The sequence below is a fragment of the Carassius auratus genome, chromosome 10 (assembly GCF_003368295.1).
Source record: "Carassius auratus strain Wakin chromosome 10, ASM336829v1, whole genome shotgun sequence".
Taxonomy (NCBI): domain Eukaryota; kingdom Metazoa; phylum Chordata; class Actinopteri; order Cypriniformes; family Cyprinidae; genus Carassius; species Carassius auratus.
In genome coordinates this window covers 4,545,544-4,572,140 of record NC_039252.1, presented here as the reverse complement: position 1 = coordinate 4,572,140, position 26,597 = coordinate 4,545,544, and the positions used below count along the sequence as shown (strand labels likewise).

General features: G+C 39.6%; 1 protein-coding gene and 2 long non-coding RNA genes across 5 annotated transcripts; 1 reads left to right on the top strand and 2 right to left on the bottom strand.

Annotated features, from left to right (window-relative positions):
• Position 1: 1 nt before the first annotated feature.
• LOC113109602 (trafficking protein particle complex subunit 13-like) lies at positions 2-10,631 on the bottom strand. Of its 2 annotated transcripts, XM_026273286.1 has the most exons (13): positions 10,465-10,629; positions 9,882-9,950; positions 9,193-9,292; positions 8,318-8,402; positions 8,108-8,235; positions 6,551-6,623; positions 6,283-6,327; positions 5,950-5,967; positions 4,555-4,688; positions 1,930-2,128; positions 1,381-1,481; positions 1,161-1,308; positions 2-272 (listed from the first exon to the last, which is right to left on the bottom strand). In XM_026273286.1, the coding sequence occupies exons 1-13, from the start codon at positions 10,544-10,546 to the stop codon at positions 165-167; spliced, it is 1,290 nt and encodes a 429-aa protein (XP_026129071.1). In that variant the 5' UTR covers positions 10,547-10,629; the 3' UTR covers positions 2-164. The 2 variants fall into 2 exon arrangements, with proteins under 2 accessions (XP_026129071.1, XP_026129072.1); XM_026273287.1 differs by lacking the exon at positions 5,950-5,967 and having other exon boundaries at positions 10,465-10,631.
• LOC113109624 (uncharacterized) lies at positions 10,005-26,597 on the top strand. Of its 2 annotated transcripts, none has more exons than XR_003292999.1 (3): positions 10,005-10,076; positions 25,897-26,069; positions 26,174-26,597. It is a non-coding gene; the product is annotated as an uncharacterized LOC113109624 (long non-coding RNA). The 2 variants fall into 2 exon arrangements; XR_003292998.1 differs by lacking the exon at positions 10,005-10,076 and adding an exon at positions 22,800-22,830.
• Positions 18,165-19,176, bottom strand: LOC113109620 (uncharacterized). Its single transcript, XR_003292994.1, has 3 exons — positions 18,905-19,176; positions 18,752-18,788; positions 18,165-18,597 (listed from the first exon to the last, which is right to left on the bottom strand). It is a non-coding gene; the product is annotated as an uncharacterized LOC113109620 (long non-coding RNA).

The window sequence follows — 26,597 nt, the reverse complement described above, 5'->3', positions numbered from 1 at the left end:
ATAATTGTTTTAACATACTTTTCTCATTTACATTTTATTTACATTGACAGACAGTTAAAATCATGATTAATTGGGCTTAAAATGTAGATTTTAAAAGAGCAAGCTTAAAGGAACAGGTGTTCTGTTAACAGATGCAGAAGAGCTGGGAGTTGGTCCAGGGGTTTTCAGCTCTCTGGACTGGTGTACGGACACACCACACAGACCTGTGCGATGTCATCGTATTCATACGTCCTCTTCAGAAAGCTGTCCGTTAGCCTCAGCCCTGATATGCTCTAAAAAACAGAAATGAGGCGAAAAAATCGAGTTTTTAAAGAGGTCATATGCTACACTTTTATGTCATTTAATTGTACCCCAGTAATGATGATTATTGCATCTTAACATTATTATTTTATTTAATTTTACATGATTGTTTCGGTGATCGTGTGCCTATATGAAGCTGCTAAATATCAAATATACTCCTGAATTAATTTGAATTGGAGTAGTAAACGGGATACAGAATCATTTATATATAGTACATAATATTTTGAAAATATATTGAAGACATAATTAACATGGAATTCAATTAAATTCTTTCAAATTCATATAATTACTGCATTTTTCTATATGAAAAAAATAAACATGTTATAAGCATACATTAAACCTTTTATCTTTTTTTCCTGAAACATTTGATGATATTAATATTCAATGTTTGAAATATCACCTACAGAAAGGTGTATTTAATAGATTTAATTATATTTAAAACATTAATTTTCTATTCATGATTCATTGTAGATGAGCAAAATGTATCCCCTAATTACGTTTCTCAATATTTATTTTTTATAAACTATTTTGAAAATAATGTTATGAACATCTTGCAGCACTTTAGAAAAATAATAATAATAATGACAGTATTGTCATTTAAAAGAAATGTGTTGATTTAGTTGAAAATAAAATAGGCATAAATAGTTCCAATTCATTATATAACATTACATCTACATTACTTGTGTTGGACTAATGAAATTCCTCCATTGTGTGACTTTTTTAGCATTATAATTCAGTAAAATCCTATTATGATTCTGATTCAGATTTCATTTCAGCATCATGTGTACTCAAAAAGGATTTCTCAACTTGTAGATGTAGCCTCTGCTGTATATGCATGATGAAGTCTGAGTTTGGCGTACCTGTAAACCCTGGACGGAGGACAGTAGTGTGAGCGGGATGGAGAGGGAGGCGCTGGGGCTGAGTTTCCCCAGCTGTCTGCCGGACACCCCACACCAGTGAACGGAGCGAGTGTTACACATCTCCAGCTCCAGATCCATGGTCCTCTCACTGACAGGGAGCAAACCAGCGCTTAACACCCACAGCTTACACGTCGAACACACAGACAGACGCACAGCTCACCTGCAGTTTGTGATTTTACAGGTGATGTCGAAGGGCTCCTCTAGACTGACCGTGTCTGGGATCATCTCCAGAGAGAGCCTGACGTCACCGTATCCAGGAGCCTACAAGACAAGACGGGAACACATTACAAGTATCATGAGTTATGTAATCAGATTACTTTTTCAAGTAACTAGTAATGCATTACTATTAAATATCGCAGTTACTTTTTCCAATTTAATCACTGACACCTCTCGTGCTAAAGATGGCCTGAGTCTTATTAATTTCACTTTTGGTGTGAAAGAGCCTTTACAGTTGACAAAAAAAAAAACATAACTTTAGGGGTTTTGTTATATATAAAAAAAAAAAAATGCAAGCCCTGCTCACATGACAAAAAGTAACGTAATGCATTACTTTCCACGCGATATTGTAATGCATTACTTTTGAAAGGCACTTTCTTGCTGCTTTGTGTGGAAAGGACTGATGAAATAATTCATCTGATTAAATAAGCTGAACTCTTGCAAGTCTTTATTAGGATTTATTTTTTTTAAATCCATGCTAAATGCAGTGCACCATTCTCTGGAGCTGGCTGGTCTGTAGACGTCCTCTCTCCCCAAGGTTGGTTTTCCACACGATGTCTAGTTTGCCGATCACCGTCACCCCCTTGATGACCCCGGCCTTCTCCGCAAACTCTGGCTTGGGCTTCAGACAGTACAAATACTGCCTCGTGTCCAGCGGCTGCAGATACGACATCCTCCCAAACGTGGACTCGCTGTAGAGACAGAAGAAGAAGTTGCACCAACAAGAGTGTGTACAGCTGCGGTCACATTTAACACTGTTCAGGGAATATCTGTGGGCAGAATCAAGTCAAAAGGAAAATCGTTCTGTTGTGTCCATCAGTATATCAGATACTGCAAACTGTTTTTTGTTATCATATGATTTTTCATCATAATCATAAACACTGATTTGTAGAGCAAATTGTTTTACTATTTACAAGACTTTGACATTCAGAAAGCAATAGTTTACTTCTACACTGCCAACAATTATCTGATGCACTTACAATAGATGTCAGTGCATTACTGTAAACATGATTTTTCTTCATTTTTACAGTCTGAGGGACATAGTCAGCATTATTTTCTGCGGCAGTGGACAACATGTCACAAATTTAATGTCACATGAACTGTATTAAACCCAAAACATTCCTTTATTTAACTACGATCCAGAAAAAAATAAATAAAAAAAATCTCTAATATGCTCACTGAGGCTGCATTTATCAAGGCTGATTAAAAATACAGTAAAACTGTAATATGACAGATTATTCATTTAAAATTTATATTGTAATATATACACAGGTGCTGGTCATATAATTAGAATATCATCAAAAAGTTTATTTCACTACTTCCATTCAAAAAGTGAAACTTGTTTATTATATTCATTCATTACACAGATTGATATATTTTAAATGTTTGTTTCTTTTAATTTTGATGATTATAACTGATAACTATGGAAAATCACAAATTCAGTATCTCAGAAAATTTGAATATTGTGAAAATTTTCAATATTGAAGACACGTGGTGCCACACTATAATCAGCTAATTAACTCAAAACATCTGCAAAGCCTTTAACTGGTCTCTCAGTCTAGTTCTGTAGGCTACACAATCATGGGGAAGACTGCTGACTTGACAGTTGTCCGAAATACGAACATTGACACCTTGTATAAGGAGGGCAAGACACAAAAGGTCATTGCAAAAGAGGCTGGCTGTGTTTCCACGCACATTAATAGAGAGGCAAAGGGAAGGAAAGATGTGGTGGAAAGAAGTGTACAAGCAATAGGGATAACCACACCCTGGAGAGGATTGTGAAACAAAACCCATTCAAAAATGTGGGGGAGATTCACAAAGAGTGGACTGCAGCTGGAGTCAGTGCTTCAAGAACCACTACACACAGACGTATGCAGGACATGGGTTTCAGCTGTTGCACTCCTTGTGTCAAGACACTCTTGAACAACATACAGCGTCAGAAGTGTCTCGCTTCAAAAAGGACTGGACTGCTGCTGAGTGGTCCACAGTTATGTTCTCTGATGAAAGTAAATTTTGCATTTCCTTTGGATATCAGGGTCCCAGAGTCTGGAGGAAGAGAGGAGAGGCACACAATCCACGTTGCTTGAGGTCCAGTGTAAAGTTTCCACAGTCAGTGATGGTTTGGGGTGCCATGTCATCTACTGGTGTTGGTCCACTGTGTTTTCTGAGGTCCAAGGTCAACGCAGCCGTATACCAGGAAGTTTTAGAGCACTTCATGCTTCCTGCTGCTGACCAACTTTATGGAGATGCAGATTTCATTTTCCAACAGGACTTGGCACCTGCACACAGTGCCAAAACTACCAGTACCTGGTTTAGGGACCATGGTATCCCTGTTCTTAATTGGTCAGCAAACTAGCCTGACCTTAACCCCAACGAAAAATCGATGGGGTATTGTGAAGAGGAAGATGCGATATGCCAGACCCAAGAATGCAGAAGAGCTGAAGGCCAATATCACAGCAACCTGGGCTCTCATAACACCTGAGCAGTGCCACAGACTGATCCACTCCATCCCACACCGCATTGCTGCAGTAATTCAGGCAAAAGGAGCCCCAACTAAGTATTGAGTGCTGTACATGCCCATACTTTTCATATTCATACTTTTCAGTTGGCCAAGATTTCTAAAAATCCTTTCTTTGTATTGGTCTTAAGTAATATTCTACTTTTCTGAGATACTGAATTTGGGATTTTCCTTAGTTGTCAGTTATAATCATCAAAATTAAAAGAAATAAACATTTGAAATATCTCAGTCTGTGTGTAATGAATGAATAAAATATACAAGTTTCACTTTTCGAATGGAATTAGTGAAATAAACTTTTTGATGATATTCTAATTATATGACCAGTACCTGTATATATATATATATTTCAGTGTCACATGATCTTCAGCAATCATTGTAATATTCTGATTTACTGCTCAAGGAACATTTCTGGTGCTGAACTTTTTTTTCTGGATTTTTTAATGGAAAGTGAGTTCAAAAAGAACAGCATTTATTTGAAACAGAAATATTTTGAAACATTTGTAACAAATGTCTCCTTTCTGAAGAATAAAAACGAATCCCCAACTTTTGAACAGTCACATATCACAAATATATATGGACCCAATCACTTGTAAATGTTACCTGTCAATGCCAGCAGACACATTGTTGAGCTCAGTCACGTTGTACATCATAGAAGGCTCCAGAGAGACTTTCTCCATGAACATTGGGGATGTAGTGATGTTCTGGAGCTGCGCCTCTAGAAACACCTCATCCGTCTGGAGGGTCAAAGGTCAAAAGCATCAAATCAGACCAGCTGCTGAGATCCAATCATTTATTCAGCCCTGCTAAGATTTCATGCAGTACTGTACCGTATGTACACAATATCCTAGAGAGATACTTCACTCGAAGGGCTCCACAGAAAGACTTCATGCAAATTAATGATGAATTTACCATTAACTACAAGTGTGTGCTCATACAGTGATTTCAGATCTGAGTGTGGCTGAAGTTGAGTCATTATCATGTAAAAGTCTTTGAATGAGGCCCGTCAAATCAAGCTCTTCACGCAAGCTCAAGTGATATTTGGGGAATTTTTGCAGAGAGTCAAATAAAGCAGCTGTTCGCCCAGTTGATCTCCAGACGGTAGATTAGTCATATCACAAGTAGAGGTTAGTTCATGCCTGTGGATCAACAGCACCTTTTGACAGAAGTATTGTTATTGTTACAGTATGAAGCAAAGATCCCACGCCAAGCCTGATTAATTCAAAAATAATAAAAAACAAGTATGCATTTGCAATTAAAGCATCTCTTTAAACTCTTTCCCTCATTACGTTGATTCTAATGAAATATACAGTAAAAGAGTGTACAATCTGTCAAATCAATAAAAAACAAGCATCAATATCTTCCAGTCTACGAAAACAAAAGAGTGCAAGTGTTTTCTCCAGAGTCAGACATGTATGATTGATTTAGTGAGCGCTGAAGCAAAAGCATTGAGAGGAAACAAGGAAAACAGAAGGAAAATATTCCTCGAGACTCTGAGATTATCACCATTATTTGGCCAACTCTTTTTTTCTTTTTTTTTTTCAAAAAAATGTAAATTTCCAAATGATCACATCTCAAGAATGGTTTGAACTGAGAAAATATGGTGTAAAAATAAATATAAGTTACTCTGTCTATTCCTCCTTTTTAAACAACTTAATTTTGAGGCTGGCTCTCGGGCTAATGGTTATTATTAATATTAATGAAATATTTAGAGCCAAATACCTATTCAGGCCTTTTTTAGGTTACTGTTATAGGTAGTGTACCCTTTCCAAAATGTTAACACAATTACATTTTATCCAATAAAAGTTATGGCAATAATGGCAAATTTAAAAAAACACATATGTTTTACTAATGGGACAATAATTCATGACTTATTGACTACTGAAATACTTTTCTCATGTTTTCTTCTTGCTTGTTTCAAAATACTTTAAAGAGAAGGAAAGAAAGGTTACGCTGAAAGAAAAACAAAAAAGATGCAATGAGAAGGGAAAGAATTACCACTGAACTGAGGTCACTCTAATGGAGGAATAAAACAAAGAAATAAACATTAGAGAAGTGGAGGTTACATGCACCAGATAATGACTACATGTCAGTTTTATTTTCGAGACCGTGTAAACGTGAACAAAAACAGCTAATTATGAATGAAACACACACACTACTAAAAAAGAGATATCAAATAAGAATGGGTTCTTAAAAAGCATAGCCTCACTATAAATTATTTCATAAGCAGCGAGGCAGTGCAAAAAAACTAAAAAGGAGGTTAAACAATATGATTCTTTAAATAATTCTTTAAATGTTATAAACACACATATGAATGTAAACTAAACTTACCTCAGCATTGTAGAATTTGGTTTTTACATCTAGAGGCTTGAGAACCTGGTTCAAAACAGAGTTGAAATAGTTTGATTGCACCTCAACAGAATCCATCTCACATTCAGTTTAACACACAACACTCTGCAGACTCTCTTCTGATGTACCGAGCAGCACAACATCGCATGCTTCAGTGTAAATTAAAAGCCGAAATGATTTGGGAGTGATGCGTGGAGCCGGCGTCCAATCACAGCGCAGAATGACTGAGCAGAGGAGGAAATAAACTCACCTGAAACTTGAAGAACTTCCTGAAGTAGAGCTTCTCTCCGGTCTGAGTGGTGTAACTGACGGCACAGACCAAGCTGGAGTCAGATGAGAAACATATGGTGAGGAAAACAGCATTTCGTACACATATCTGAAAGTGGTTTTGGTAGAAACATAACCGTCGCTGCATGTAACAGCATTTGCAGTGCATTTGGTTTCTGTAACGTCACATAATTCTAATCTTGAAGTAGTTATTAGTAGGGAAGCCCGTTTCTGCTAATTAATTAAAAAATATATCAAAAAAAGGTTATTGCGATATCGCAATTCTGACTTTTTATAAAGATATAAAGTCCATAGTGAGGGGAAGAAATAGAATTGAGAGCTTACATCTCACTTATATCTCACAATTCTGACTTAACTTGCAATTGTGTGTTATAAAGTCAGAACTGTGAGAAACAAACTCCTAATTCTGATTGAGTGATTCTATTACATAATATCTCTCGATTCTGACTTTATTTCTCAGAATTGCAGGATTAAGATTTATCAATTCTGATAAATAAAGTCATGATTGAGAGATTTTTTTTCTTTTTTTTCAGTGGTGGAAACAGGCTTCCATTAAGATATAAAGCCAAAAAAAGATTTTTCCCATGTATCCAACTGACTGGATTGTGAAAAGGGGGTTTGGTTAGATCTGAGTGTATATAACTTATTATATTATATTATATTATATATGTACAAAATTCTTTCATATTTTTAGTTTTGTTTTTAATTTTAGTTTAAATTTTAATCATTTTAATAAGTGCTTTTGTAATTTTTATTAGCTTTTAATATTTCTGTTTGCCTTTAACTGCATGTATTTTTATTACAATTTTAGTTAATTAGTACTTTAAGCTTATTTGCTTCAGTTAGGTTTCAGTCAGTTTTTTTTACATTTATCTAATATTTATTTTTTATTTTATTTCAATTTATTTTCAAATTTTCAATTCATATAAATTACAAAAAATAATTTAAATTATTTTAGTGAACAATAACTATTTAATTTAGTCAATTTAGTCAACACTAGATTCACAAACTATCATTATTTGATTAGAAACCTTTATTATATTAATATTAGTGCTGTCAAATGATTAACGTGATTAATCGCATTCAAAATAAAAGTTTTTGTTTACATAATATACGTGTGTGTACTGTGTATATTTATTATGTATATATAAACACACACACATGCAGTATATATTTCAAAACTATTTACATTTATATATTTATAGTCATATAATTTATATTGTAATCATAACTTATTTTTCTTTAATATATAAATGCATGTGTGTACATGTATTAATACATACATAATAAATATACACAGTACACACACGTATATTATGTGTATATTAATCGCGATTAATCGTTTGACAGCGCTAATTAATAGAAACCAATTTATTTCGGTTTTATCTAAAATACAAAAAAATAATTTTAATACACTGGATTTGAAAACTGTCATAACCTTTATTATATGAATGCAATCCTGCATTTCATTACTAAGACCTAAAGGCTTTGAGTGTTTAGAGCATCAGGAGTTACGTACATGTGTGTCCCGATCTCCTTGACCTCGTGATGGATGACATCATCAATGCAGCACTCGGGCTTGAGCTCTGACACAGCAGAGTTTGAAGCAGAGAGATTTAACCTCTGGGAGCTCGTCTGCAGGTCTGCCTGAGAGAGGAGAGAATCATGGGAGATCAAAACAGCTGCCACAGCTGCTGGAGATACTGGAGCACTTCCCGCGAGCCGGTACCTTCACAAGAATATCTCTGACCACTTGATTGCTGTCGTTGTGCACGCTGATGTAACTGGAGAAGGTCTCGCCAAGGAAAATATTTCTGTACAGGAAATAGTGAGAATGCGTTTTTCGAATAGCTGGAGCACGGAGATTAAAATGGGCATGTGGCACTTTCCACGAATAGCACACAGAATGTGAGGTGCGTAACCTCAGGAGGTCCGCTGAAATACTAGATGAGCTGATTATTTCTATTCTGTTCGTGGGATGTTTGTGATTTTTGTAAACTGCTGTCTATACACTTTATTTCTGTTATTTTACTATTTTTGGTAACACTTTGCAATAAGGTTCTATTTTTTTTCTTTGACATTAGCAATAAATAACTTACGAAAAATACTTCTAAAGCATTATTTAAAACTTAATTCAATTTTTATCAAATAAAATTACATTTCATGGACTTAAAAGTTGAACTGAATACACAATTTTTTTTTTTTTTTTCAAAATGTCAGCAAAGATTAATAAATACTTTAACAAATATATTGCAGCATTATTTATTTACTTTATTTTGCTAGGAAATTGCTAATTTTCTGATTTGGGATGGAGAATACAAACATTAGATGTGTTTTTAAACTAGATTATAATGATTATTAGATTATAGTTAATCAAACAAATCTAATAGCTCTAATTATAAATAATATCATTTTAGAGGCAAAAATATATATATTTTGCCATTATATATTTTATATATGCCATTATCTATCACTAAATATTTTAAAAATTCAGGCAATACTAAAGTGTACCCCGTTTGTGAAAAGCGCCATGTACTCATAAACGAATCAACAATTGAGAAACTTTTCAGTTCTCAATATGCATATAAACTGATTTTACATCACCCAAAGTTCTGTGGCAGCGTGAGCATCTCCCCGAGGATCAGTGTTTCTGCCCCCTTCACGGTCGATGGGTCGTCCTTCATGAGTCGTACAAACAAATCACCTGCAGACATGTGATATACTGAGCTTTAAAACCTCCTCTGAGATTTAGATCGCTCTAGACATCTACACCAACATATAGTTTTATCTCTGTCTGATCTATGCACACGCAGCCATTTTTGACAGGCCATGATTTGCCGTAATGCATAAATCTCCAGATGTATAACATCTCCTGTATGATAAATATAACATCAACTTGAATAAATCATCAAATTCTGAGAAATTACCAAACAAACTGATTGCAAGCAGCGTTTATGCATTACACTCTCATTCGTGCTGATTTATAGGGGAACATATTTCAGCCCTTTTATATATAGAAGTGCTCCTCTGAACTGTCACAGTGACATGCGGCTCTGGACCACGGCTGAGAGAAGGAAAACAAACACTGCAAACCCCTGATCTATCCTACTATATTCAATAAAGTTGAATCTCAGCCCTTCATAGTGAACAGTTTGGGGACCTCTGGTTTTAATATGAATTTGACTAATGAATTACCAATGACTCTGTATTTGATTTCACAAAATCTGTATTTTCTTGAAATGTCTCTTGATTAGTAATAAGATCAAGTTAATGTAAGCATCACTGGACTGTACCTGGAAGATCTCGGTCCTCACACGTCACTGGCATGTTTGTAAACAGTGTGGGTTTGGTCAGCCGCATCACTGGAGAGAGAGAAACATAAGAGACTCTTAATATGACATATTCAATGATGATAAGAGGAATGATAACAACTCATCGTGAGGTTATAAACGCTCAGTTGATGCAAGGAGCAGCAAAGCAATAAACTGGTAATTTCAGTATAATGAGAATATGTATTTAAACGTCTTCCTGAATCTGTATCTCTGTGAGTCCTCTGCTATACAGAACCAAATAATCATATTTCAGTGCCGCTGTCAGTTGTGTACTTCAGGACAACTCAATGAAAAACTTACTAGATGCACATTAACAGATACGATCTAAGAGACGGACTCTGAAAAACACTTTAGTAATACACTATAGTAAACACTACAGTAAACACTGTACCGTGGCTCAAACGGTAGGTTTGAGAAAGAGTCTCTTCTCAGCAGAAATGATTAGCATTAGCAGCTAGCAGGCATGATTACAGCTACAGTGATATTTCAGTTAATTAATGAACGAGCTGCTATTTCGGTGAGAAAAGGGAAACCCTCGCAGTACCTTTTAATGCAAGTAGATGTTCTTGTTTTGCTTGGCTGACTTCCATCTTGTCTGCTGCACTGGACTGACCTTTGACCTGCATATCACCTGCTCATGGCGAGCACAGAGGGACAAACCGCGTTTCTGTGACACGCAGCTGTCAGTAAACACAATAAATCATCTCGGTTACGTATGTAACCTTGGTTCCCTGAATAGGGAACGAGATGCTGCGGTGACGTCACCACGTATGGGAACACCTCCGGTGTGACGAATGTCTGAAGCCCTATACCATCCCGCCAATCCTATTGGCCAAATGGCGCATAGCACCACCCTACGCATGCGCACGCATGATATACCTGGGTGCAGCGCGCCATTTCGCTCAGATTTCATGACTGAAGATGAAGTAGTTATCAAGGTACGGAACGGCCAGAACCGCAGCATCTCGTTCCCTATTCAGGGAACCAAGGTTACATACGTAACCGAGATGTTCCCTATCATAGGTCACTTCGATGCTGCGGTGACGTCACCACGTATGGGAACGATATACCAAAACGCCTGACGTACCTGATAACTGAGATCCGAGGAAGCATCTGCTCAAGCGGAGAGAACCCGGGAGCCAGGAGCCATCCTCACATCCAGACTGTAGGACTTGATAAAAATGCTCGGTGAGGACCATCCTGCCGCAGCACAGATATCATCCATAGAAGATCCACTGAGAAAAGCTTGAGAAGAAGCCACAGCTCAAATGGAATGAGCCTTAATTCCTAAGGGCGAAGCGAGTCCGCGCGCCTCATAGGCCAAAGAAATTGCCTCCACCAGCCAATGGGACATGCGCTGTTTTGGAACCGCATGGCCCTTACTTTTATGTCCAAGACAGACAAACAGCTGGTCAGATTCACGCCAAGGGGCTGTACGATCCACATAAGTCTTTAAAGCTCTCACAGGGCAAAGACTTAGATCTTCTGATCCAGCCTCAGCAGGTGAAAAAGCTTCCAGGAACACTTGCTGAAAGCGAAAGAGGTTAGATGCGACCTTAGGAACATAGTTAGGCCTGGGCCGCAGCAGCACCTTCACAGAGCCCGGTGCAAATTCCATGCATGAGGGTGAAACAGAAAGAGCCTGTAAATCCCCAACTCTCTTGAGGGAGGATAAAGCCATGAGAAGAAGTGTCTTCAGTGTCAAGAATTTATCCGATACGGTCTCCAAGGGCTCAAACGGATGCCCTGATAAACCTAGCAACACAATGGATAAACCCCATGAAGGAACTCGCACAGGGCGGAAAGGCCTCAGCCGTCGCGCACGCTGTACGAAACGAGAAACTAGTGGATGACGCCTCATAGAGGCACCGCCTATGTATTCGTGGTAAGCTGAAATGGCTGCCACGTAAACCTAAAAGTGGCTGGTGTTACGCCATCCGAAAAACCAATCCTGGAGGAACTCCAGCACTGAAGCCACTGGGCAGTAAACTGGATCCACATTACGATTGCCACACCAGGCTGTAATCAGTCTCCACTTGAAAGCATATAAGCGTCTCGTAGAAGCTGCTCTAGAATTCAATATAGTCTCAGTGGTTTCAACAGAAAGACTGGGACATACTAATGCACTCCGCTCAGTGGCCACGCCCACAGTTTCCACAGATCCGGCCTCGGGTGCCAAATCAGCCCCTGTGCTTGTGATAATAAATCCTGTCTGAGGGGAATCTCCAAGGAGAGCCCGCTAGCAGACTGATCAGATCCGCAAACCACGGCTGCGTGTGCCATCGCGGAGCCACCAGCAGCAGCTGATCCACTCTGTCCCACCGTATTCTGCATAATACCGCTGGGATCAAACGAATCGGAGGAAAAGCATACAGACTGGTCGTGGGCCAGCTGTGAGCTAATGCATCCACGCCCAGGGGCGATGGGGGGCATAGGGAGAACCATAGTGGGCAATGCGTAGTCATGTTTGACGCGAATAAATCCACTTTCGCTTGCCGAATATCCGCCATAAAAGATTCACCGTCTGGAGGTGTAATCTCCATTCTCCCTGTTCCAGAGCCCGTCTGGATAGCATATCTGCTCCGAAGTTCAAACGTCCGGGGACATGAACAACTCGGATCGACAGAAATTTTCTCTGAGACCAGAGAAGAACATGTCTCGCCAGCCTGCACAGGGGGCGAGAGCGTAATCCTTCCTAATGATTCATGTATGAGACAAACGCTGTGTTGTCTGATCTGAGCAGCACAAGACGGCCGATCAGCAGATTCGCTAATTACTGGAGAGCCAGAAAACTGCCAGTAATTCCAACCGGTTTATATACCAACTGCGTTGTGCAGCTGTCCACACTCCATGGGCTGGTAGCCCTTGACAAACAGCTCCCCAACCGGTCAAAGACGCATCCATCGTGACGGTCTCTGGGAAAGCTCAAATCCCCAGCCGAACCCCGGTAGGAGAAACTCGGTTGGCATCCATAGCTTTAATGACATCACACAACTCCGTGTCACCGAAATCGTCGGATGCGGAAGACAACGGGGTGAAATATTTCGTCTTTCCGCCCACTTTTCCACTGAAAAGGGCGCATGTGAAGTAACCCCAGACAAATTACGGGGAATGCCGCTGCCAATCGTCCAAGTGGTTAACAGACGGACGCCCTGGAGCCGCAACGGGGCCAGAGCTACATCCATGCATTGAGAAGTACGGGGTCTACGACTTCTATAGCCCCTTTGCTCAGCAGAGTTGACATCTCCTGTCACAACACTGCTATTACCATCAGTCTACCACCGTGGAAAGAATTCAGCGGAAAGAGGCGGGCCTCTAAAAAACGAATTGGTGTATCCGTGACAATTGTGCGTAACACCCATTGAGAAATGCCGGGCAAGCGTTCCACGCGACCCAAAACGATACTAGCAGTCTCAAATTTCCGCTTTCTGCAACGCTGTCATACACATAATGTCCGTGCACGGAAAAGCCTGCGGCATTCGTGCACAGGGAAAGTGTATGCATAAGACCTATTGCGTCCCGTTGTGTATATTCCTGAACGTGTCCACGGCAGGAATTAGACCAACGAATTGAACATCAGGCTCTACCGCTAACTAAAACGGCGGCTGTGCGAGCCGTCATAAACGGGTCGTCTGTGTAAGACCCTTGAATCGCCCCTCAAGATCTGAAAGCTGGATTGCGCAGTGTCTGAGGGATTATTATTTATTATTTACGCCTGGCGTTACAGCCCGATCCAATGATGCTCGAAGCGCTGTTTCCTGCGAGACAGTCAATGTTAGAGCGTAGGGACTGCAGTGAGAGTGTTGGATGCGCATTAGCGGTCCAACAGCACTCTCTAGTGGAGGGCACAGTCCCTGGCGAACATGAAGTAAAGCGCATGCGTAAACTTGCTGCGTTTCGTTGTGTATAATCCTGAAGCGTATCCACGGCAGGATTAAATTCACCAAGATAAAAATCGGGCCACGTCGCCATTGCGAGAACGTGGCGGCTGTATGAGCAGTCATAAACTGGCCATCTCTGCCAGCCTTTTTGTGCCGTCCCTCAGACTCTGAAGGCTGGATTGTGCAGAGTGTCTGAGGGGGCGCTCAAATGATAGCTCAATCCAATGATGCTCGAGGTGGCTTGCTGCGAGACAGTCAATGTTAGAGCGTGGGGACTGCAGTGAGAGGGTTGGATGTGCATTAGCAGTCCAACAGCACTCTCTAGTGGAGGGCACAGACCCTGGCAAACATAGAAGGAAAGCGCAAGCGTCAAACTCGCCGTGTTTCGTTGTGTATAATCCTGAAGCGTGTTCACGGCAGGATTCAATCCAACAAGATAACATTAGGCCACGCCGCTAGCGAGAACGTGGCAGCTGTGTGAGCCGTCATAACTGGCCATATTCGCCAGTCTCGCGTGGCGTCCCTCAGACTCTGAAGGCTGGATTGTGCAGAGTGTCTGAGGGGGCGCTCAAATGATAGCTCAATCCAATGATGCTCGAGGTGCCTTTGCTGCGAGACAGTCAATGCTAGAGCGTGGGGACTGCAGTGAAAGGGTTGGATGTGCATTAGCAGTCCAACAGCACTCTCTAGTGGAGGGCACAGACCCTGGCAAACATGAAGTAAAGCGCATGCGTCAAACTCGCTGCGTTTCGTTGTATATAATCCTGAAGCGTGTTCACGGCAGGATTCAATCCAACAAGAAAACATTAGGCCACGCCGCTAGCGAGAACGCGGCAGCTGTGTGAGCCGTCATAAACTGGCCATATTTGCCAGCCTCTTGTGGCGTCCCTCAGACTCTGAAGGCTGAATAGTGCAGAGTGTCTGAGGGGGCGCTCAAATAACAGCTCAGTTCAGTGACGCTCGAAGTGCTTGTGCTGCGAGACAGTCAATGTTAGAGCGTGGGGACTGCAGTGAGAGGGTTGGATGTGCATTAGCAGTCCAACAGCACTCTTCAGTGGAGGGCACAGACCCCGGCAAACATAGAAGGAAATGCATGCGTCAAACTCGCTGTGTTTCGTTGTGTATAATCCTGAAGCGTGTCCACGGCAGGATTTAATCCAACAAGATAAACATAGGGCCACGCCGCTAGCGAGAACGCGGCAGCTGTGTGAGCCGTCATAAAACTGGCCAAATTCGCCAGTCTCTTGTGCCGTCCCTCAAACTCTGAAGACTGAATTGTGCAGTGTCTGAGGGGCGCTCAAATAACAGCTCAGTTCAGTGACGCTCGAAGTGCTTGTGCTGCGAGACGGTCAATGTTAGAGTGTGGGGAAAGAACGAGAGGCTTCTCGTAAGAACCGTAATAAGAGAATAAAATTTGCCGAAATAGACACGACTCGATACGTTTAGACGAGACTAGGTCGCGGCGGAGTTTGGCGCGATCCGTTCGGCTAGAGAGGTAGTCAAACGGCATCGCTATATAATAGCAGTCCGCCATGTAGCACACTGAGGAAGGGGAAGCGCGTTTCTCCTGTCCGCTCGGAGGGAGAGAACCGCTTATGCAGGTCAGAGCCTACTCTGAGTAGAAGCTGCGGTTAGACAACGTAGTATAAAGCAAAACTGCTCTGATCAACGCGCTCGAGTAGGGGAGAGCGAGCAAGTGGAAAACTCCAGTGCATCACTGTACTCATAGTCAAGCCGCACATATCGCCCCTAACCAACACCTCGTGCGGGGCCTCGGCGACCGCAGAAGCGAACGGTGGGGGTTAGACGCGAGGCGACTGAAGAAATAGACTCCAGAGCGCGGATACTTTCTTATTTTACCATAGCCGTAGGCTATCACAGAGAGAATATGAGAGAGGCTGCAAACGAATCTCTCATGAGTGCCTCCCTGTGATAAACCCATATACGGCTCTTACCTTTCGTTGACTCATCGCGTCCGCGAAAGAGGAGTTAACACTGCTCGAAGAAAATCGCTGGAGAACGCGAGAGGATAGGGCACAGAAGATTCGCTATTCCTGAAGGAATGAAATCTGAGCGAAATGGCGCGCTGCACCCAGGTATATCATGCGTGCGCATGCGTAGGGTGGTGCTATGCGCCATTTGGCCAATAGGATTGGCGGGATGGTATAGGGCTTCAGACATTCGTCACACCGGAGGTGTTCCCATACGTGGTGACGTCACCGCAGCATCGAAGTGACCTATGATAGGGAACTCCTGGCTATGTGACGTTAATTGGTTACATAATGAAAAACAAATTCCATTTAAAGTAAATAAATTCGATGAGCTACATTTAAAGGCAAAATGAATGCATCAGAGAGATCTTAACAGACTCGACTGTATAATATATATTAGATAATTGATTATTGATTTTGGGGCCCTATTTTGAGATGTATTTCGTAAGGCCCAGTGTTCTCTGAATATAGATGTAGATTCTTAGAGTTTAATGTATAATTTTGTAAATGTTCTTCAACACTTCAATTCCAAGCTTCACTTTTAAGTGCACACTTACAGTGTATTTCCTCTTTCTCTGGTTCTGATCGATTGTGTAACAGTTTGGTACTAAAGGCTGTGTTTCCCCAAACTGAGTTTCAAACGCTGTCATTAAACCACACAATGTGACACTTAAAAATCACCTAAACTGGGGTCATAATATATCAAGTAGGCCTTATATATATCAATATATAAACAGTCAACAAAAATCAATTATTTCACAACTAGTACTTTTGATTTGTGTCTCAAAAAGAACAGAAAGAACACTCTGTGGAGAGCCAAGGTTAGACTCATCAAAGCTTTGTAAGCCTAAAAAGTTTATAGAAAGAACTAATGGCTTTTTCCACTCGACTTAAGCTCACAATGATTCTGGGAAATTGAGCTCTGGTCAATTAATAAGTTAATGTTTGGATATTTTTGACAACAAAATCAAGTTAATGAAAGACCTACCTGTGTCAAGTTGAAGTTTCAATTGATACAGATTTAAATATTCTCTGAAACTGCCCTTAAAATTATGAACCCTTTTGGTGAAGAAAAAGTACACACTTTATGCCTTGGGGTGTAGACAGTTAAAGGTTCAGTCAGATATTCAGGAGCTAAACCATGCAGGGCCTTGTAGGTAAACATAAGAATTTTAAAATCTACGCAAAACCTGACCGGAAGCCAGTGCAAGGACAAATACTTGAGAAATGTGCTCACTTGTCCTGGAACTTGTCAGGATTCTGGCTGCTGCATTTTGAACATACTGCAATTTGATTATAGTAGATTTCGAGAACCCCACGAGCAAAGCATTGCAGTAGTCAATTTGAGAAAAGAGAAACATATTGATCGGTTTTCCAGCCACAGAAAAAGATAACATGGGACGCAGTCTTGCAATGTTTCGTAAGGTGAAAAAAATGATACTTTAACCGTGTTCTGAACATGAGGATCAAAAGTAAATGATGGGGTGAACCAATTGTTGAGACAAATAAAATTTTGAGACATCCATATTTTTACCTCAAATATAAAATGTTCAAAAAAGGCAACAGCCGATTTATCACCAGGTTTTGAGTGAATATAAATCTGAGTGTCATCTGCGTAAAAATGAAACTTTAGACCAAGGGATCTTAGAAATAGCCCAAGGGGAAAAATGTAAATACTAAAAAGGGACTCAAAACTGAACCCTGTGGAACACCAAACTGCACTGAGCCAATATTGGACCTGCAACCACCCAGGGAAACAAACTACCTATGATCTGATAAATAAGACCTGTACCAATTTAAAGCAGTGTCAGTAACACCAAAAACTTTTTCCAATCGAGAGTGTAAAAGAGAATGGTCTACAGTGTCAAAAGCTGCGCTGAGATCGAGTAAAATCAGGATTGACAGAGAGCCAATAGGCTTCAATAGGCCTGAATAAATGCCTACTCTCAAAATATTATATCCTAACTTTAATCTCGTAGCCTACTAATTAATTTTCATAATTTTGACTTTATTCTCGAAACATTTTCATTTTATTCAAGGAACATTTCAACTTCATTCTTGGAATATTTCGACTTTGTTATTAAACTATGTCGACTTTATTCTCATAATTTAGAATTTATTCTCATAGTATTTTGACATTATTCTCATAATATAAAATTTCAATCTCGTAATTTTAGATTTTTTTTTTTTTTAACATGGCACTAAAACACCGTCATAGTATAGGCCTACATCACAGATGTCAAGGTGAGTCTTTTGACAGGAAGAGCAAATTATGACACTTTGAGTAAAGATTAATAAATCAAAATAATAAAAAATACTAGGCTAGTAAAAAAAACTTAATAATAATAATACAAAAATTCAGCAACATGCAATAAGAAAATAATGTAGATTTTTTTAATGCAGATTTTAAACTGAACCAATCAGTGTTGAAAGAAACAGTAGAAAAAAGATCTGGAGCTTGAAAAGAGAAACTGAACGTTACAAGCACAAACATCTTTGTTGTTTAATTATTTTAGAAATATAAATGTTTGGATGCACTGACAGATAAGCATTTCAATTGGTATAATACTGTATCTCTCATATCACTTGCAAACCTCTCATTTCATCTATGTTTATCGATCACTTTATCTGAACTCGGTTGCTTCTGTATCCATGCTCCTGATTCCAGTTCTTCTTGTCATGGCTTCGACTTCCACAGATATTCACAAACTTTGTCCACGAAGAACATCACTGGGGCTTCTAAAGAGATCAGCAGACTGCTGACTTTTACAGTCGCAAAATTGACTTCGCAAACCCTTGAGATTCCTTGATCAAACATTGAAAGAATACATTAATTATATAAACTAATTCTAAATGTATATAAATTAATTATATCTATCTGTCTATCTATAATCAGGTTTTCAATGAGAGATGATTCACTACTACAGTAATTAAGGTTAATTCTCTTCTTATTTCATACCAGGTATAATGGCTTCCATTTCAGTCTTGAGATTATTCTGTAATGACAAACATGACAAATATTGAATATTTAGTTTTTCCTCGAAGTCTAAATATAATCCATATTATTCATAACTAAAAATTAGGCCAACTGTTTTCCACAAATGCAACTTACCTCAGGAGTATCTTTTTGTGTACTTGTTTCTTTTCTGTTAGTAAGCTTCTCCACTCTTGTGATGCTGCTCGATTGACTAAATCCGAGTGCTGATTTACTTTCTCTTTCTCTTTCTCTAATGTGCTGACTGGTTTATAGGGTGTTTTAAAGTGCAACAGTCACTGTTTCAGAAACGATTATCAAAATGCAGAAAAATAAAATAAGGCAACAAAGGTGAATCCAGGGAACAGGGAAAACAAAAGGCAAAGTTTTGCAGTGTGTGAGAGAGAGACAGTAGTGTCTCCCACAGTGGAGTCAGCTTTCTTAAAGTGATAGTTCACCCAAAAATGAAAATTTGATGTTTATCTGCTTACCACCAAAGGTGTAAAAAGTACTAATCTTACTCAACTGAAAGAACAAGTACTCAGTAAAGATTTTACTCAATTAAAAGTACATTTATCTGGTCAAAACACACTTTAAATTACAACTTTAAATTGTACTCAAGTATTAAAAAAGTAGAAGTACTTTTTTTCTGACAGACAATACAGAAGAATAGTTAAAGGGACAGAACGAAAAAATGCAATGGCACAGGTCAAACATTTAGTTCGTCAACAACAATTAAAATGAAACACAGCGGAACACACACACACACACACACACACACACACACACACACACACACACACACATAAAGAAAAATACAGGGAAAGGGATTAAAAGAAAACTCCATCCTTTCCACCCTCATGCCATCCTACTTTCCTTTATAAGATGAACACAAACTAAGAGTTTTAGGAGAAAAAAAAATCTCTTTATAAAAATATAGTTTTGTTTCACATTTTGCATGGAGGTGATGTTGTGGCCCTTCTCCCAACAGGTTCTGGGAAAAGTTTCATTTATCAACTGTTACCGAGCATTCGTCAGCGGAAAACTGGGGAGGCCAAAGTCCGACAAGGCGATAATTTTGATTGTGTCCCCGTTGGTTGCTCTCATGCAAGATCAGGTTAAAGAGGCAGCGAAACTTGCGTGATGGTTTTATTTTCACAGCATACCTGTGTTTACAGTGGAAGTTTGAGGCGGCTGAGCCGGCGCATAACACACGTGACACGTCATACACATACACACAAGGGAACACAAGAGAAAAATCTGAGTACCCAGTCTGTGAGGTGTGTCCTTAAACTGGACAAGGGAAGGTCAGAGTCTTCATCGTAACCTGCTCCTGCTGGTGGAGAAAGTCACAACAGTTCAGAGACTGCAAAAGAAAAGCACAGCAAATCAGATCCTAAGCAACCTAAAGTCATCTGAAGATAGCTAATGCACAAGATAAAGGACACCTTTCAAACCTAGCCAAGGTCACAAACAGCGGGAGCCGGATGCCAAAGAATTCTATCCACAAGTGACACCGGAGACTGCAAAAAAGTATGGAGCTGTCTCACTGCGTAGTTCTAGGGAATTTGTTCTACCAGAAAGACTCAGGATGTGACGATAAGACTCGAAAGCATTTATTTGACAAACCAAGACATTAAGGGTTCTTCCACACCTGTAGATCGTGTAACGGAAACAGGTCAATTTAGCTCAAAGGGAATCATTTAAGATTTTAAAGGGAATTTGAACAGAATCACTGTTTCACGGCTGTTCACGGAGACGCGCCTGCGGTTCAGTGAACGAGCCGTTTAACATCAAAACTGCGCTGGATACTAATATCCAAACTATAGTGAAACACTATCAATTAGCACAGTAACAAGATCGGCAGTTTAAGACATTAACTTGTAAGCACAAAACACAAGATACTTCTCTTTTCAATATGAATAAGGCTTTATTAGATAAATCTAAGACATATAAACTAATCTAACACATAAACGCACGCACACACACATTCACACAAGTTGCAGGAAGATCGAAAGTTAGGAAAAGATGAGTTTAAGAGAATGGAAATATGGAATCCCAAGTTTACAGAAATACGTTAAATTGCATAAACATGAACAACCATCAATCACGTAATTAGCGCTCGCATTGAGTTCCTCAATGAGGTTAAAATTATATTAGATACACCAGTAAAGGTCACAGTCTGGAGGTAAAGTTACTTGCATCTCCTGTGAAGAAGGAGCCTCGGTGAAAGGGCTATCCCGAGGTCGTTGATTGGCTGGAAGTTCAGTCTCTGAAGTGACGTCTTGGGAAGCCCGTGGTTGTTGGGTGTTGGCTGAAAGTGCAGAGTCGTGTGGGCTGTTTGAAGTTGAATGGACGTTACAAAACTTAACTCAGAACACGAAACTCTCAAACGGAAAAGAAAAGAAATAAAGTTTGAGGAGACTAGGTTGTGTTCCTTCTCATTGTGGCTAAGTAGCAGCAGCTAGGGACTAAAAGCCGACTAAAAGCAAGATTTCATGGTGTCCAAAGTATTTAAAGTGGCCTGTTGGCCACACCTCAAATGTTGTCTTGACCAATCAGATATTGTCTTGGCTCGGGGGTATCATAAATCATATGTTATCTTACCAAGCATGTGGTCCGAGTTTTCCTGCTCTGGCATGGTCTAATTTTGGACATGATTCCTATAACATGAATATGATAAATTTTACAAATAAATGAAATATCAAGCAAGAAAATTAAATCACAGACATACCAAACATAATTACAAATCGTTAAGCTATGCCATAGTTATAAAAAAGAACATACACAATAAGTGATTATAACATGATAGTCAAATGTGTGGGTTACACATAAATGAATATGGAGTGAAACGATGGACTGATTCCTTTATAAGTCTTTTTGAGTTCATTCTGGTCCATATATATGTACAAAAAGCAGTTTCTTTGTCATTCTCATGACATAGGGATGTTCTGTGAAAACCAGAGGTTCAAAGCCCCTCCCCCCTTAGGAATTTCAGTCTGGTTCTGCTGGGTGGGGGAAGTCAATGGAAGTGTTTAACTTGATCTCCTGGGTTTACATGTGATGTCCAGCGTTGCATTTCCATTACGAACAACACATTTTTGACACCAAATTTCTTAAATTCTTAAATTGTAAATAATTGTTCTAGTGGTGTTAATGTTGAAAGCTGTTGTGTGAACACGTTGGTTGGTCATCTTGCTTGGTTCTTGTGGCACTAGAACTGATTTATGACTTCCTGAGGAATTCAGCTCGTGTTTCAACGCATCGCTTTGATAGACTCTTTAATTTGTCTGGTTCGACTCATTTCTGTTACAATCGATTACTTTGTTCCAAAACAGGGATTCAAATCATTACAGTGTTGCTTTTTATCCTTGGTGCGGTTCGCTTTCACACAGCAAAGTTTAAGATAACTTTTCCTCCTCACTTCCGGCTTGACGCTGCTGTCTGAGACAGCTGTGACGTAAGGGTTCAGCGGTTCTGCAGCTGGGGGTATCTTGCCAAAACGCTCTGTTTATGTGTATGTCCCCTTTAAATGAGAATGAGCTGGTGCTCCCACCTCCCTTAAAGTGTTGCCAAGTCCACGGTTTTCCCACAGAATGGAAAAATGGCTACTCATACCTGTACAATCCGTCAATAACTTATTAGTGAAAACAGGCAGAGACTATGGTAGCTTTAGCAACATTAGCCTTACAGAGAACCAAGAAGATCTTTTGGAAAACAAAATATGATGTGTGATGCTTACTTTGTCTGGAGTCTGGATGTTTGCATACGAAGCTTTGGTATTGATCCCTCTTTCAGAAGCAATCTTTGCACAACTCCAGCGCTGAACTGATGCTCAGGCAGTCCAGTGTAAAATTTATAGGACTTTTCTGTTTTTTTTTTCTCAGAAACATTTCCTTCAAAAATGAAATGTAACCACCGTATCCTCAGCAGTCTATGGTGTCTCCTATGTTCTTTGGTGCATCCCAACACACAACACTTTTAATGGCTCTTTGGGGCTGACATTGTACCTCCAGCAGCTACAGCAAGAGAACAGTAATGGTGGACCGCAGCTTCTCATTCAGGTCTGTGTAAATGCTAACAGAGCACAGAGCGTGGAACTACTAGTGACGAGAGACTGTTTATGAATTATTGTGATCATAAAACAATGAGTGAGTGGATTTTTACCATTATAGGCTGTTTGTTTTTTTACACACTGCGGCCACACAACTTTGTTCAAACACCTTATAATAGAGATTTCTGCTTTATATGGCATATTTATAGTTCTTTTTGGTGAGCTGATAAGATATCTATACGATTCGTCTGCAGGTATTTTGACAGTGGTGTTGTGACTTTAAAAATCCAGAGGAAAATCTGGGCAGTCAAAACTGTCTCGTACCTTTTTAAAGCTTTTCAGAGAGCTCTTGCTTTGACAATCATTGTTGTTTTCTGGTTTTCCTGGGTTCCAAGGGTTTTTAGTGTCTTCAGCACATCAGTGTAAACACACTGTTCTGGCTTTCCAAAGGACCCAAAGATCTTCTTCAGTGCAGTATCCTTGACCCACGGCTGTGTTCCTCCAAAGGCGCTTGTGCCGACTACCCTGGCTTCCTTGCTCCCACACATTCATTCTTTGGTATGAGTCACGAAAGAAGACAGCAACATCATTAACCAATGAGAAGAGGGACCCACTAGAAATAGCCACTTCTGTTGTGTCAGCCAGAACTAGGTTTAGGACATGTGCGTAACACCACATTACATTGGATTTTTCCCCCACATATGTCAGCATCTGAACAAAATATTGGCCAGTCAATGCTTCACACTTCACCAATGCAAATAGCCTTTCCTGGACTGTGTCTTTGACGTAGCACAGAATGATAGAGCACTGCTCTTGGGATGTAATGTCTCGGGTTGTGTCAGTCTGCACAGAATACATCCCAGCTTTTGCAATAGTTTCTTGAATAAGCTGCCACACTGTAGAAAAAACCTGGTTGACTGTTGTTTTTGACAAAAATGTCAGAAGAGATCCTCATACAATGTATGATTCTCCTCACAATATGTGAGCCATTTGCAATTGGTTCCTTCTTTACAATTGAACACTCTCGGCAAAGACAAATTTTTAGTTTTTTGTTGGGGGCGGTAAGAGAAAGATTTCTCCAGGCTGTGACAGTCTGACTTTGGACACTTGAAATGTTGAGAGATGGAGCAATCATCCTGACTCTCACTGACACTATGCTTTTTGCTGCTGCAACTACCTTCACCCTGAATAAGGTCATTTCAGATATGTCTCAGTATAACATCTGTCACTTACTATTAAACCAATCCTAAATTACTTTTAGATTACTTATATTCTCATATAGCATTTTGCACTTTCAGTGTAATGGAAAGCAAACACATTGTTTTAGGTTTATTTTCAAACAAAAAGGTTGTCTGCGTGATGTTATAAGACAGCAAGGTAACTACTATGGTCAAGGCACACAGAAGTACCAAGATGATCGACAAAGTATGTGGCATCAATGGTTTAACTCTGTAATCTTATGAAGCTACGAGAATACTTTGTTTTGCGCAAAGATATAAAAAATAACGACTTTATTCCACATTTTCACCTCTACTGCATCACTTGTGGTGGTGCTGTCCCAGGTCCCACATGATGAGGCTCAAGGCACAACACACGTGTGTTCAACTTCATCACGTCGGATCTGTGTCAGCGCACTAGAGATGAAAATGTGGAATAAAGTTGTTATTTTTGATGCCTTTGTTCAAAAAATTACAGTTAAACCACTGATGTCACGTGGACTACTTTTTGTCAATCATCTTAGTACTTTTGTGTCCCTTAACCGTAGTAGTTACCTTGCTGTCTGTGGAGGGTCAGAGAGCTCTCAGACTTCATCAAAAATATCTTCATGTGTGTTCTGATGAACGAAGGTCTTACAAGTTTGGAACAACACGAGGATGAGTAATTGTTTTGGGGTTAACTATTCCACTAATGTATTTACAGTAACATTAAAAGATCGAGTTCAGTATATTGGTGGTGTATAGACGGTTTCATCGGGCGCACGCGCCTGGACCTAAGTTAACTTCCGGTCTGTGTTGTGTATATCGGTCTGGCTGCGGTGCCATCTACAAACGCAGTTAAAGCCAAGGTGATGAGTAGACTGAAGTTGGGCTCAAGTGGCTGTGCTGCGGGATGTGTTTCCCATACGTTTATTTATTTTTGGAGACTCGCCACAATTTTAAAACTGATCGATTTTCAAAAAGGCTTCGTTAAATAAACATGAGTAACGTAACGTTACGTAACGTACTGCACGTTTAATAATAATAATTCCTTACATTTATGTTTAAATATCAAAACGAGGCACGGGTGTTTTTATATCGCTGTATTTCTGAAAGAAGACTTGCATGTTATATGTGTGATAAAGCAGCGTGTGAGCGTACCAGCTCTGCTTTGTTTACAGCTGTTACTGGGGAAACCTATATTTCTCGCGCTTTATGTCTATGCTTTAAAACATCTCCTGCTGGCAAATAATGAATTAGCATTTTCATTAAGTCCGCCTGATCCACACAGAAAACACATTTTGTTTGTTATCAAAAAATATCTACTCTAGAGGGACTTGGCTGTTGTTATTGATTCTATTTGGAGTCTACCGGAAGTTAAGTTAGGTCCACAAAAGCGCTCACGCGCATTAACGTTTGTTTATGTTGATGCCGTTGAAACCGTCTATACTTTATATGCGAGCAGATGAGCTCAAATTATAAATGCAATTAGTACAACATCTAGGCTATAAATAAAAGAGCAGCAGTGCTCGCTCGTGTCAGAATAGGTTGGAGATGTGCGACTCAACATGAAGATGTCACTCTTGTTCCTCGAGATCTGTTTAAGCCCAAACCTGAGCAGGTGGTCTTCACCAGGAGGTGGCGCGCTTGCTCCAGAGGGCTTTTTGTGAAGCTGATGTTTATTTTTAAAGATCTACAGGCTATACATTACCATTTTTTAGCTCATATCCTAAAAATAAGTAAATAAATCTTTATTAAATTTTTATTTAAAACTGAAAGTTTGCAGTGTGATTGTAATCAATCCAGCAGAGCTATATTGACAAAATCTCTGTTTACTGATTAATGCTTACAAAGCATTAATATCTGTTTACCTTTATTAGGGAAACCAGGAGGAACACCACCAGGCAAACGACCATTGAAACCTCACAACACAGACAAATGAAAGAGTTTTTAAAAATCAGGTTGAGGTTAGGGACTGTGGGAATTCAACAGAAAACCATCAGATGGAAAGTACACAAAGAAGAGAAAACATCCAGGAAGGAAAAAGATGAAGGTACAAATATCACAGTTATCTTCTGAATTGTCTTATTTTGGAGTAGTTTTGAGTTGAGTTTTGTGTTTTGTTAGGGGTTTATTAATCAGTTACTTTTTTGACAGGCTATGAATTGAGGAAACCTAAATGGGATGAATTCAACCAAAAAAGAAAGAGTTGAAGCAGAATCGCCAGCAGAATGAGAAAAAAGAGAGTTACCAGACTGTGAGCAGAGCAAAGCAAGCATGGGAAATTGTAAGGCAGTATAATTTATTGCATGGGAGATTGTTGTCTATGGGTATTTCTTTTGTTCTGGGTCTTTTTAAGCCCTTTTGATGCTGTCAGATAATAATAATCACTCATAAAACATCTCAGGCTCAGCAGTCGTTTTGCGAAACCATCATCAACAAATGTCATTTCCATCACGTTTCAAATTACATATTCTTTCTGTGGTGGGAAGTAAGGATTTTATGCATCCTTAATGCACACAATTAATATTATTTACACACATCTTACATAATTTGATGAAGAATTACAGCTTGATTAGAA

Bases quoted from the DNA above. Each gene is read 5' to 3' on its own strand.
- LOC113109602 (XM_026273286.1), bottom strand. From the start codon at position 10,546: ATGCAGGTCAAAGGTCAGTCCAGTGCAGCAGACAAGATGGAAGTCAGC. The intron at 9,951-10,464 runs GTACTGCGAGGG...CTCTCTCTCCAG, and splicing joins ACATCTACTTGCATTAAAAG to TGATGCGGCTGACCAAACCC. The intron at 6,624-8,107 runs GTACGTAACTCC...ATCTGACTCCAG, and splicing joins AAGGAGATCGGGACACACAT to CTTGGTCTGTGCCGTCAGTT.